General features: G+C 37.6%; 3 protein-coding genes across 3 annotated transcripts; 1 reads left to right on the top strand and 2 right to left on the bottom strand.

The window, feature by feature from the left end:
* Nucleotides 1-59: 59 nt before the first annotated feature.
* Xbp1 (X box binding protein 1) lies at nt 60-3,529 on the bottom strand. Its single transcript, XM_043426100.1, has 4 exons — nt 3,314-3,529; nt 2,189-2,553; nt 1,584-2,105; nt 60-1,417 (listed from the first exon to the last, which is right to left on the bottom strand). Exons 2-4 carry the CDS (start codon nt 2,476-2,478, stop codon nt 1,315-1,317), a joined length of 915 nt encoding a protein of 304 aa, XP_043282035.1. The 5' UTR covers nt 2,479-2,553; nt 3,314-3,529; the 3' UTR covers nt 60-1,314.
* An 869-nt stretch (nt 3,530-4,398) lies between these two features.
* Nucleotides 4,399-8,229, top strand: LOC122414630 (zinc finger CCHC domain-containing protein 8 homolog). Its single transcript, XM_043426090.1, has 7 exons — nt 4,399-5,047; nt 5,122-5,383; nt 5,713-6,032; nt 6,373-6,586; nt 6,679-6,862; nt 6,964-7,094; nt 7,269-8,229. Exons 1-7 carry the CDS (start codon nt 4,752-4,754, stop codon nt 7,728-7,730), a joined length of 1,869 nt encoding a protein of 622 aa, XP_043282025.1. The 5' UTR covers nt 4,399-4,751; the 3' UTR covers nt 7,731-8,229.
* A 397-nt stretch (nt 8,230-8,626) lies between these two features.
* LOC122414638 (small integral membrane protein 14) lies at nt 8,627-12,328 on the bottom strand. Its single transcript, XM_043426101.1, has 5 exons — nt 12,178-12,328; nt 11,129-11,258; nt 10,007-10,061; nt 9,679-9,824; nt 8,627-9,529 (listed from the first exon to the last, which is right to left on the bottom strand). Exons 2-5 carry the CDS (start codon nt 11,195-11,197, stop codon nt 9,485-9,487), a joined length of 315 nt encoding a protein of 104 aa, XP_043282036.1. The 5' UTR covers nt 11,198-11,258; nt 12,178-12,328; the 3' UTR covers nt 8,627-9,484.
* Nucleotides 12,329-12,351: the final 23 nt, after the last annotated feature.

Raw genomic sequence — 12,351 nt, 5'->3', positions numbered from 1 at the left:
GAACAGGAAGCGTCAAAAAATAAAGGTTGAGAAATTTCATCACACAATTTACACTTGTCTCTGCTTGGCATTGATTTTATTATAATTGATAGCTCATGAGACGACAACGTCACGATCACCGTACACAACATTTCTGCTTGACACTTCTTGAATAAATTCAAACTTAAATAAATACACTTTCTATACGAAGTACAAGATTCAATATCAAAGAAAATTTCACGACGGGGCTAAAAACATTGCTTGAAATCACTCTTCATACTGCCACACACTTGTTATATCTTTGAAAATAAGAGAAAATTGAAATGAAGAATAGTCCATTTTTGTTCAACTATTTACAGGTAAGGTAGAGTGAGAACCGGTGACTCGATTGTAGAAAGTTTTTTTTTCCAGTATTACAATGTGATGGGAATGCCCGTGAGAATTTGTTCTAACAGTATCCGTGTTGAGTATCGTGGCGATTTGAAAACGCGCAAAATCATTGTCACTGTATGAAACTTATAAATTTATATTTTCAATATTTATCACAGTCTGAGCACAAATCCCGAAAGCGGATTCAGGAATTGAATGGGCGTTTAATTCTGGTGGAATAATAATGATTCGATCTCTTTTAAACTAGACTCGGAAATAATTCGGAAAAGCTTTCGTGCCAAAGATCCGTGAGAGAACAGGCGTTAACGGTACTGGCATTTGTCGTGTTGCCACCGAGGGCAGAAGACTTTTCACGCACGATAGATTGTTGCGGCGAGTCATGAGACTCGTAGCCATAATCGGAAAGTGAAGCGCACTCCATGGCGTAAGAATTCACGATTCCATGATCCGAATCTTCGGAATTAATGCTCATCGGTGAGGCGACAGAATCTGTGACTGTGTAAGCTGGTGAAAGATGATAATTTTTAGTACTTTCGTGAGGATTATTGGGAATTTGAAGATTGTTGGATTTTTCGGTGCTTGTTGTTTCATCGAACGCTAAACCTTCGTTGTTTGTGCTGCAAACTTCCTGGACACATTCTTGGATCCCAACAGTATCGTCGGGATACATAATCGTTATGCAATTAGTCGCCTCGTCGTAAGTTCCGTAAACCGTATCCATATCGTTTACGGGCTCTTCCTTCACTTGAATTTCATGTTTGAGAGATAATTTCTCGCCTCTTATGCTCTTCGATGGAATGTTGGGATTACCCAGTTTCAAAGATAACTCGTTAGTCGTCGTCGTGTTTCTTGGCTTCAATGTTCTCGTTGAATTGGTTGAAGAAGATACGGGCGCTGACAGTTTTCGCTGATTAGCAATTGCATTTCGACGATAGCTATTGCCGTTTACGCTGTGGACGGTTCTACCGGTTTCCACATTTTCTGATGTCGTCCCCACCACTCTTTCTGTATTGTCAGATTCTTCAGTGGTATCTTGTTTGACCGAGATCTGGAAAAATGCAACGAAAACATGTAAGGAGAGTCGATTTTTTCGGAATTCATGAACTTTTCCTTTTTTTTGTCATTCAAAATTTTTTCCCATCTTCTGGCTTTATGTAAATCGCCTTTGCTATATTTTGAGAAACCCCAAAACTTCAAATCCGTGAAATTTGTACCTGTTCACTTGGTCGACAAGTGCTTGCTTCCACTTCTGCGGTAACTTCTCGCAGAAGGCTCTCTGCGAGTTCTTCAAGTTTTTCGATGTACTCGTCTCCTTGGAGTTCGCCGAACAGTTCCTCGAGAGGAGGTAGAGCGTCATTATCTTCAGGATAATCGAGGCGTTTTTGCTCAACGGGGTCGGCGATGATGCCGGTTGTGTTGCCCCACCCTGCGGCAGAGGGTTAAAGGGGGATACTGCTGATCCCAGCGTGGGGGCAGCACAACCGACACGAATTCGACAATTCGAGCAAAAGCTTTCCTCATTGGAACTTATCCTGTCGATATTGTTGGCTGTTTTCTCGCATCTCAGTCTCTCGGATTCTGTGCGGAGACTCTCATTTTGAGCTCTCAACAAAGAGCATTCTTGTGTCAACCTTTCATTACTTTCTCTCAAAGCTTTAACCGTGTCTTCCAATTCGTCCAATTTAGCCTTTTTACGATCTCTGGATGTTTGAGCTGCTACTCTGTTCTTTAATTTCCTGTTATCAAATTGAAATTTTATCAATTACAATGATTGTCTAAAAAATTAGATAAAACATGTACCGGACATGGAAATACATACTTTCTTTGCAATTTTTCTTCCCAGGTCAAGTGATCTAATCTTCGCTTTTTTCCTCTGAGCCAGAGCTCTGGTTTGATTATCTCTTCCTCGTCCAACGACATGTTGTCCTCTGGCTGATGTTTAATCATTGATTTCCTGTCCTCCATATTGTTTATCCTTTGTGCAGCGAGTAAGGATGTAGTGAATTTGATAGTTGGAGTACTTGTCAAGCCGTCCCCTGTCTCCAAGCCTCCGGGAGTCTTGGCCAGGCTCTTAGGCAATGTTATTATTACACTCTTCAGAGCACACATAATATGCCATAGAATCTCATTGACTTGGATAGGTTATCTCAAATCTTGTTACTTCCAGTAACCAGCCTTTAGGATCTGTGCAAAAAATCAACAGTTTCAATGATTCATTCGTTATTCATGTCATTTCTTTGACAAAGCTTGAATTCATTGCTATTTGTTCGAATGTCGATATCATTTTTTAAGACAATTAACAATGAAGATGTATCCTTTTTTGAAAATCTCAATCACTTTTTATTTGTAGAAAAACAAACCCGGGACCGTGAAAACAAAAACATACTGTAGAATAATAAATTAATATTTTTTAAATATTCTCACAGACAGGCAAATACCACACATAGTTTATTTTAAATTGCAAATAATGATTTTCATAATAAAAAAAAAAAAAATTCATAATTTACACTCGACAACTCAACCATATGGAAGATACTAGGAACACTCAATTAAATTAATGATAGTTGGAAATGTGTGAAAAAAGAATGGACAGTAAAATTCAAGTACAAAAGTGATCATAATAATAATGATGAAAAATGACAGTAAAAAATAAACGTTTATTTATTACCGGATGACAAAAAAGGTGATGCAATGTTTCGAAAACCTTTTGTATCTACTTGAATTTGTTTTAGTATATTTTTTTGGAAAAACAAACTGTTTCTTTCTTGAGTCAATAGTCTTTCCACTAAAACGTCCAGAACAATCGGAATTTTGAAACAGATTTCAAATTTTGTCATCAAATTCTCGAAACGCAGGAATCAATTTTATCGTAACTTATGAAAACAATGAATTCCTCTGATTCGTGAAAGGAAGATGATATGAGATGAGATTAACATTAGTTTACCTGTTTTTTTTCGAAGTTATACAAGTGGCGTCACAAATTTCTATACCATCAACTCGGAAGTCTCGACACCGACTGTGAAGCGATGGACGCAAAGAAACCTCTGTAACGTTTGATCACGTAACAAGTATATATGTATTGTCTCTTGTAAAGTAAGCGTACCAGGGTACTCTTCGTAAATAGCTGACGCAACTATGTTCGCGAACTGCGGTAGCTGTTGTGAGATGGAACGTACTCGAAGCCCGGTGACGCATCGGCAAAACAAGTTTGCGCCTGCGTTGGTTTTCTATTTGATGTGGGCTTTTTTTATTGGAGGAAAATAATAGCGCTAGAGAGGGAAAGGGAAAAGAAGGAAAGTGTGATACGGTGTGTCGTCATAGTTACCGTAAAAAAATATCATACACTTGCACACGTGTGGCTGTCGAAATTCGCATCGACAAAAGTTTTTTTTATTCTCAACAATGATTTATTCACGATCTGTGGATCGATCCGCGCATTGTATTTAAATTTTTGTTGTAGGGGAAAAGGTTAACGGCTTCAAGCAGGCCGTTGGTGTTGGATACATAAAACTGCGTACAACATTTTATCATGACCACAACCTATGGAAACCGTATTTTTACAAAAAGCCATTTTTCAATGCGAATACATTTTAGTTACATCATAAAAAAATAAAAGTTTCATTTGCGCCTTCGTAATTATTGACGACGATGATGATTTGAAGTCTATGATATCATCAACAGCAGCGATATATTGGAAAAATATTTTGACGCTATACAGTTAAAAAATATATAAAGAGCTTTTTTTTTTGAAGTTATCGATTGATGTTTGTATAAAAGAAAAAGAGAACACATAGAAATCAAGTTTTCGATCATTAATTATCGAAATTCAAAAAATAATTCTGGATACTTTAATAGAGGTCAAACCGAATGAATCGTAATTTCCAACATTTACTTTTATGCTCGTGGGTCAATCGGTCAAAACGCACCACGATGTTACGATCAATATTCTTGCAAAGTGATATCTAAAACAAACACTTTCCAACAATTGTGTTTTTTAATGAAAGAGCGCTAAAATTTACAGCAATCGTTTACCGAGTCCCTGTCGGATCTCTTGGGGTAAGAAATTTTGTGAAATTACGATCAATTGGCTGAGACGCTACCACTTGTACCATCGAGCAATTGGAAACCGGAAATCCGTCAAGTGGTGACGCCTCGCGGGGCAAATCAGCAACTTTCGCGCGCTGTTTTCGGCCATCTTGTTCTCCCAATGAATCTGTGTCAATAACAAAGAACTCAAACTCAAACACAAAACACCGAATTTACCGTGAATAGACATATGTTTATCAGAAAAAAAATAAAGTGCAACAAGCGAGTGACGGTCAAATCTTGAGTCGTGTGAGTTTTGGGAAGGGCGTATTATTTTTTATTTCAAAAACTTCTCCATGAGTTCCTCGGGGAACGACGGAGTTGCTGACGACTCCGTCATTTGTTTGGATTCGAGTATCGACGAGAACGCGATCGAAATTGTGAACGATTGTGATCAGTCAGTTTTGGAAAATGTTGCTTTTGACAAAACATTACCACCGGGTGTCGCACCTGATGGTTTCATCATCGTCGACGAGACACAAGAATCAGACAAGGTTAACGAACTTGAGCTCACCCGTCACGATGACAAAAAGAAGGAAGAGGCTGAGAAACCCATGTTCAAAATCGTTTTTGGTGACGAAAGTATATCGAGGTAAAATTCCTTATTCAATATCATCAACTTGATGAATCTTTTAGCTAATCATTCATTCACTTTTTTCATTTCAGACTCTACAAGAAACGTGTCAAAGACTTTTTTCACAGACTTGTATCCGGAGACATACAAATCGATGAATCCTATCTGGATAAATCTCATTTGGTACTTGAGGTTCGCAGCAAAAAAACAAGCCGCAAACGCAGTCACGATCATTTAGAAGTCAATGAAGTTGAAAAATCCAATAATCATGGAGAAGAAAGTTTTGATATGCTGTTCAGAATTGAGAACAGACCGACGATACAGGACAGGCTTGATGTGCCTACCTATGGAAAGGTCTGAGCGATTTCATTATAATTAATACACAAGGTGTCCTTGAAAAAATAATCTCTACGGTTAACCTAAATTTTTAACCGAATCCCTAATTGTAAACATTAGCAATCAGTGTAATGAAATTTCTGTCTGATTAATTGTCATCCCTTTGGTAATGTATTTTTTGTGGATTGATATCATTACGTTGAAGATAAAACGAATTCGAACTGCTTTGAAAAATATTTTTAAAACAAATTGGAAGATTCCATTTTCTTAATGGCAAACATATTATCAACATATAATAAGAGAGATTATTTGCGCAATATTCATATTTGGAATACACATTTTACCAGAAATTCGACCAAATAATGAAGTTGACGAGCGAAGCTGACAAGGCAGGTGAGGAAGAAAGCAAGTCTGCGTGTCGACCAAAGATGAACTGTTTCAACTGCATGGGAAATCATTCGATCCGAGATTGTCCCGTGCCACGTAATTACAATGAGATTCAAAAGAACAGGAATGAATTTACTTCTCGAACGGTACAGAAAGTCGGTCGTTATCACGTGGAAAATGACGATCAAAGACATGAACGATTTGTCCCGGGTCAAATAAGCCGAGAATTGAAGAGGGCCCTTGGAATTGGGGATAATCAACTTCCACATTATATATACAGGTACTGCAAGTCGAGAGAGATAGAGACAAGAGTGCGAATCTTCATCAAAGTTTGCAAATAATTATTGTTTCAATTGGTATTATATTAGAGTTGACCAATTATTTGTTTTCACACAGTTCAGTACTTCATTCAGTTTCTGACGTTTGTAAAATTCACTAAAATCGATAGATGAACTCTGAGACCTCTGAGAGAAATAATTCAAATCGTGTTTGAATTGAGTTTTACAAACGTTATAATATTCCTCATTATTTATCACCGTTCACATCACACCGCGGATATTATTTCAAAGGGATCAGGATCCTTTTTATACGTTTACGTTTCTTGCAATCGTCCCACCTAGAATGAGAAAACTTGGCTACCCTCCAGGGTGGTTGAAGGAAGCGAGACTTCAGCACTCTGGTATGAATCTTTACAATTCGGATGGTGTTCTCGAGATGGAAGATACGGACGAGGCTGGTGAGATATTTGAAAACGGTGATAAAGACCAATACGACTTGGAAAAGATCAAGGACTTTCCGGGTTTCAACGTTCGACCTCCATCCGGTACGAGAGAGGTAGTGATCACAGTAAAAACAATTTTCCGTAAAGAACAAAAAACACAAAAAACAAAATCATTTCTCCCTTCGAATCGACTTCGTTGAAATAGGATGATAAAAAGTACTGGAAGTCGAATCGATACACGTCTAACAGCAAGGAATCGCTGCTCGCTATGATTAGCGAGAAAAAAGTCGAGGGGTACAAGAGGAAAAAGCTTAAACGTACGATAGAACCGAGTACTGATAACATTGAGCAAACTCCTACTGAAATGGATGTAGAAAAAGATGTTGATGGTAAGATACAAGTTGTATTTCAATCGAGTTTCTTTCTCTTGTTTAGATCAATATTTTTCCATCCAGCAGGAAAACACTCTTCTCATTTCTTATTATTGCAGACAACGTCGTCGAAAACGTTTCGGTAAATGGCTTTTTCATTCCTCCTTTGCCGAAAAGTCCTGCAAAACCACCGTTGCCACTCGATTCAGAAGATGGCGCAATAGATTCGCCGAAAGGAGAACTTCCAATCGTAAGTAAAACTTTATGTTAACAAAAAATACAAAAACCCACTAATTTTCTGTTATCGAGTTGCAAAATCAATTTCACAGAAAATTATCCAACTTTTTTAGAATGATTTATACAAATTACCTTCCATTTTTGTGTTGTCATTTTCATTTTTTTTTTTTTTTTTTTCGTTTTCAAGAACGAAGCTGTGGCATCTCCTGGTACCGTCGATTCTCCATCTTTGGCTGACCTCGAGCGACGCAAAAAACAGTTGTTAGCAGAGCTCGACGACTCGAGCCAACCGTCACCTCCGAGCACGCCAGTTACGAGTAGATCGTGTAGCTCAACATCCCATAGTTCATGCGTCGACCAGCAGGAACCCCAAAAAGCTTCGATCACAAATGACCCGCCGCAAACCGTAGAAGCAATGTGTAGTTTGACAACGCCGTCTCGAGGATCGGTTAAGTCGGTAGATTTGGGTACTCCCTTACTCGAGAGTACATCGCCGTACAGCAAGCTTCCATCGGTTGAAAATTTCGCCAAAGATGTTTGCGATATCATTAATTTCGAAAATTTACCGGATTCGACCGGTAAGTACGAAAAGATGTCGGGTATATTGCAGAAAGTTCGTAATACCCTCGCTATGAATCAGCAAGAATAACAAACCGGTAAAGCATTTGAAAACATCGATGATTGGCGATTTTTTGTCTCTATCTGAGTGCTCATTTTTTTTGAGCGAACAAAATATGACGCGAGGAGAATCAGATCTCCTTACATGAGTACATATTCGAATGAGAGCTAGAATCTTTACAGATCTTAGTATTAGTAATAAAAATAATGGCGAAAATTCTGACAGCCATCGTATTTCATTAATTATATATTATCAAATAACACTTAACTTTTTGATGACTCAATTAATTTCGGAAGATGTATATTTATAGTTATATTTCGATGGAAAAATTGGTACAAATTTGGTGTTCAATGAATATTCCACAAATTTGTAAATTCTACTGCACAAAGTTGAAACCCCTTCGAGGTAACCGAGATGCGTGTGTGAGTGTAGGTACACTCTTTTTCATACCTACATACATTCATGTGTAAATATACATTTATCTAAATATAAGAATATTTTTTAAATAAATAAAAAAAGTGAGTGAAAATAGTCGCTGATTTTGGTCAAATGGACGGAGATGCAGTTACGTCAATCCCTATGAGATGTTCCATCATCCCACTACGATCTTCTATCGATATTTATATTATTATCATTCTGAATTAATTACAGAATTATCTAGATAAATGATCAAACTCGTTTTACTTTGTGAAAAAATAAAAACGATACGAGCTTTCGATAAAAAAATATATTCTGGTTAAACCATGTGTTGATGGTGTGAGAATTAATGAATTAATGAAAATCGGTGTTGAAAAACTTTCAAAGGTGACAGAATTTCCAAAGATCTTTGTCTAGCTACGACGTGTTTCTAGTTTCGGAAGACTTTTGCTGAAAAATTGATACATTTTCAATTGGAATGAAATTTTACACATGTATCGAAACGTTGCTTCGTTATTGCCAATTTTATTTGTATTCTTTTTCTTGTTGTTTAATGTTTGTTAAAATGTTACAGGAATGTACAGTAGTACGAAATCATTATCCATAAATTCCCTTTTACAAATGGACATAGAATTCGACACTTCCCTTTTAAAATCTTGAAATCACAGTAATTTCGACAATCCGCTATAAAAATGTGTGTTTCAACTATTCAACTCAGATAAGGAGGCTCATATGTTATTTCGTAATTGTACTAGCGGTCTCACCGTCGGTTTGAGCACTTGGTGTCATCCGATCGGTCGAGCGCGTTGCTGCTCTACCCAAACTTTAGTATGATTATAAGGAAAAGCAATGTTATTTCATCACCTTCAGTTCCTTAATTTCCTTACTCGTTTATCCTCGTTTGCTACGAATTATTGCGATTTAGATAAAACATTAACGACGGGCATGCGACTTGAGTCGCGCTAAATTTTTATATCACATTCGTATTGCGTGCCTAATCAAATTCACGAACTCAGTCCAATTGAATACCAATTGATTTAACACTTTTTGGATGTCCCAAGTTTCTAAGATCTACCATTTACCCGGCTTATTATCGAGATTATCTTCATCTTATACGGATTCATATTTATATACTTTTTTCGCTTTCGTATCTCGGTTTTTAATACTTTTTACTGAGCAGATATTTCCACGCGACGCCTCTCCTCAACCTTCCGCCCCATCCCCTCGCTCTCCCACAGTTTTCTTTTGTTTTCAGTTTTTTCTCTTCTCGTTAATTCCTGTATCGTTATCCATGATTGCTGACTTCGAATATTTCGAAGCTCCCGTTAAGATCCTCATCACCGGATCGAGTGGAGAATCGTTCGTTCTCAGTTGGCTGCCGGAGGAGGAACTGGTGGATCATCGTTCGAACCCTGTAACAACGAAAATTCGCGCATCTTGTAAGATGGATACAATGCGATTTTGCAAATTCATCCTTCCGTGAAATCTAATAATTTTTTTTTCATTTTCCAGACCCAATGAAAACTTCGAGTGTCCAGTTCCCCGTGCCCGTTCTACTCACAGGAGCATTGTCGAAAGGTTTCGTGTCCTCGATACTCATTCGACGAAGAGTATTCGGCCTGAAGGCATAAAGTAGAGCAACTACGCCGAATATCATCGTCAAGAAGAACATATCCGTGCTCGGTTGATCATTTTGTGGTCCGGGAACTATAAAACCATAAAATACTTCGACTGAGTACCCGAAAAAGATATCGAAAATACGAAACAGTCGTTCTCGATCGATAACAAGACAGTTTTTCAAGTGGAACACGATCGCTTTTATTTGTTGTGTTTCGATTCGATAGATACAGATTGGCGTGCTGCGAACATACGAAAAAATGTGTACTTACGCCTCGTTGTAGGATAGCATTCATTTTCCGTACAGGCGGTCTGTGTCTGACGTAACTACGAAGAGAACCGAAAAATTTTTATGAATTTCAGTCATTATAAATTATCGTTAACTACGTGACTTTTGCCCGATAACTCAATCGAAACGTGCTCGTAAAATTGAATTTGCGACGCCTTGTATCTACCAACTATCAATTATCACGCACTACACAAATTAGGTATATTTCAAGCCAGCGGCTTCTGCGATAAGAGGAGAACCCAATCATCACATAAATTGTAGGAGATGTCGCTCGGTTTTTTAAAAACCCACGTTTCCTCAAACCATATACAAGCTGTATCAAATCTGATACTCATTATATGTAACTGATGAGAATTTGATAGAGAAAAATATGAACATAAACCGTAAGTCATCGCCCAGTACAACGACTGCCGATACTCTGGTTTTTGAAACCAAATCCAAAAATGATTTCAGCTCTAATCGTATTATAATTTAATAAAATATAACGTCGAACTGTAGAAAAATATCTGTCGCTTCTCATGTAATGGATTTAAAAAAATTGTTGATTTTTGATCAAATAGTGAACTCCGAATAGTGATTCCTAGAGCAAAGGTTTTTGGGTTTTTTTTTTTTAAATAAAGAGAGAACAAAAACGAGAATGAAAAATAAATCGAAGCGAATCGACGAGTGTTTTTTGGAGTATTTCTGGTATCAGTTTTCTGAAACGTCGCAGGCGCTTACGACTTTTTGTAAGGAAAGCAAGTTGAAAAGGTGTCCTCGAAATGTGTGTTTAATGCAGAAACAAAGCTGCTCGATCTTTTCAGTCACGTTTTCGTAGCGCGTACTTTTAATTTTTTCTATTTGCTAATATTTAAGCTGGCAGAGCGAGTGTATCATTTCAGCTGTCAAATATGGTCTCTGAGCAGCTGATAAACACCTCAAACGTAAAAAATAGTTTCTATTTAACCTCTTATCTCGATGTTCCGTAACTCTCGAGAATTTTATAACGACGAGGCTCAATTTCAGGCTTGCTCGATGGAACGTAAATTGCATCGCAAAATTATCTGACGAAGATCCACGTGTGCTTATATTTTTGTTTTTATTTTTTCGAGATAGAGTTACTCACAATCGATAGAAGCCGTTGCACCGCCAAGTTGCTCCAAACGCATTCGCACGGATCGAATCCTTCGTCCATTGTAATTTTTGTTTATAATCTTTGTTAAAAACGTGCCAGTCGATGAACCAGCGATCTCGAGCTGCCAAAGGAATAAATTTGTTCCGGTTGTTTTAGCGAATTTGAAATTTCGTTAATTCCGTTTCTATCATACGTCTGATTATAGTTGAAGTGTTACAACTCGATAGTGATAGCATACGTGGCTTCCGATATGAATAATGGACATTTCGAGACGTCAATTTTTAAACGACAGCGATAGAAAGTTAACGAGCACTTTGTCAACGGCAGCGCTTCTCATATTTTTTATTTGCCGTGCGAATTGGCCGAAAAGTCAAGAATAATTATAGCTGAAACGTGAGAATTTTGAATTTTTTTCTTTCACAGCTCCCGAGAGAAATGGGCGAAAAGGAAATTGAAGAATTTTCAAGGACACCGCCAGGACAGGAAAATCGTTTCTTATGAAGATAAGAGGCTCGAAAACCCGTCCAAGTGCACTCTCATTGGCTGAATGCTCCTCACATATGTTGTGAAATCCGAATGAGATACCGTTCGTATATGAAGCAGTTGAATTAGAGTACAAAAGCGAGTGAGTAAATTTATTGCAAACAACAACAAAAAGGACCACGTCCGACTGAAAAAATATCACGTTACAATATCACAAGAGGATAATATACTTTATGCAATTTGGCTAATGAAAATATTAGTTTGACGATCAAATTAGTGATTGTGGAGAGTGAGCTGGAGGGAGAGAGACGGAGAGCGAGAAAGCGAGGAGAGAGAGAGAGAGAGAGAGAGAGAGATAGAGTATGGAGAACATACAAATTAGGCCAGTCGATTATTTGATTGAGTTACAAACGAAAAAAAAAGAATGAGCTACAATAATCTCCAAAATTGGATAAACAGGCACAAGCTTTTTTTATGATCAATATATTTATATCGATGGCTGTCATTGACATTTGATGAAAAATTTCTAAGGAGTTAATTCACTTGGAGTACTTTACCCTCTTTTTTTTCTATCTTCCAATGTAAAAATTTCTTATTTTTCACAGCTTGGAATCCACGATTCGTTGTCAGCGTCGCAGAATACGAACGATTGATCTCCGCTCCAACACCTACAACTTGACGTTTTCACTGCTGCTGACAATATTTTCGTTATGCGGCCGCTTGATATATTT

The sequence above is a fragment of the Venturia canescens genome, chromosome 8 (assembly GCF_019457755.1).
Source record: "Venturia canescens isolate UGA chromosome 8, ASM1945775v1, whole genome shotgun sequence".
Lineage (NCBI taxonomy): Eukaryota > Metazoa > Arthropoda > Insecta > Hymenoptera > Ichneumonidae > Venturia > Venturia canescens.
The sequence above is the reverse complement of the archived record's forward strand: the minus strand, read 5'-3'. Positions and strand labels throughout refer to the sequence as shown.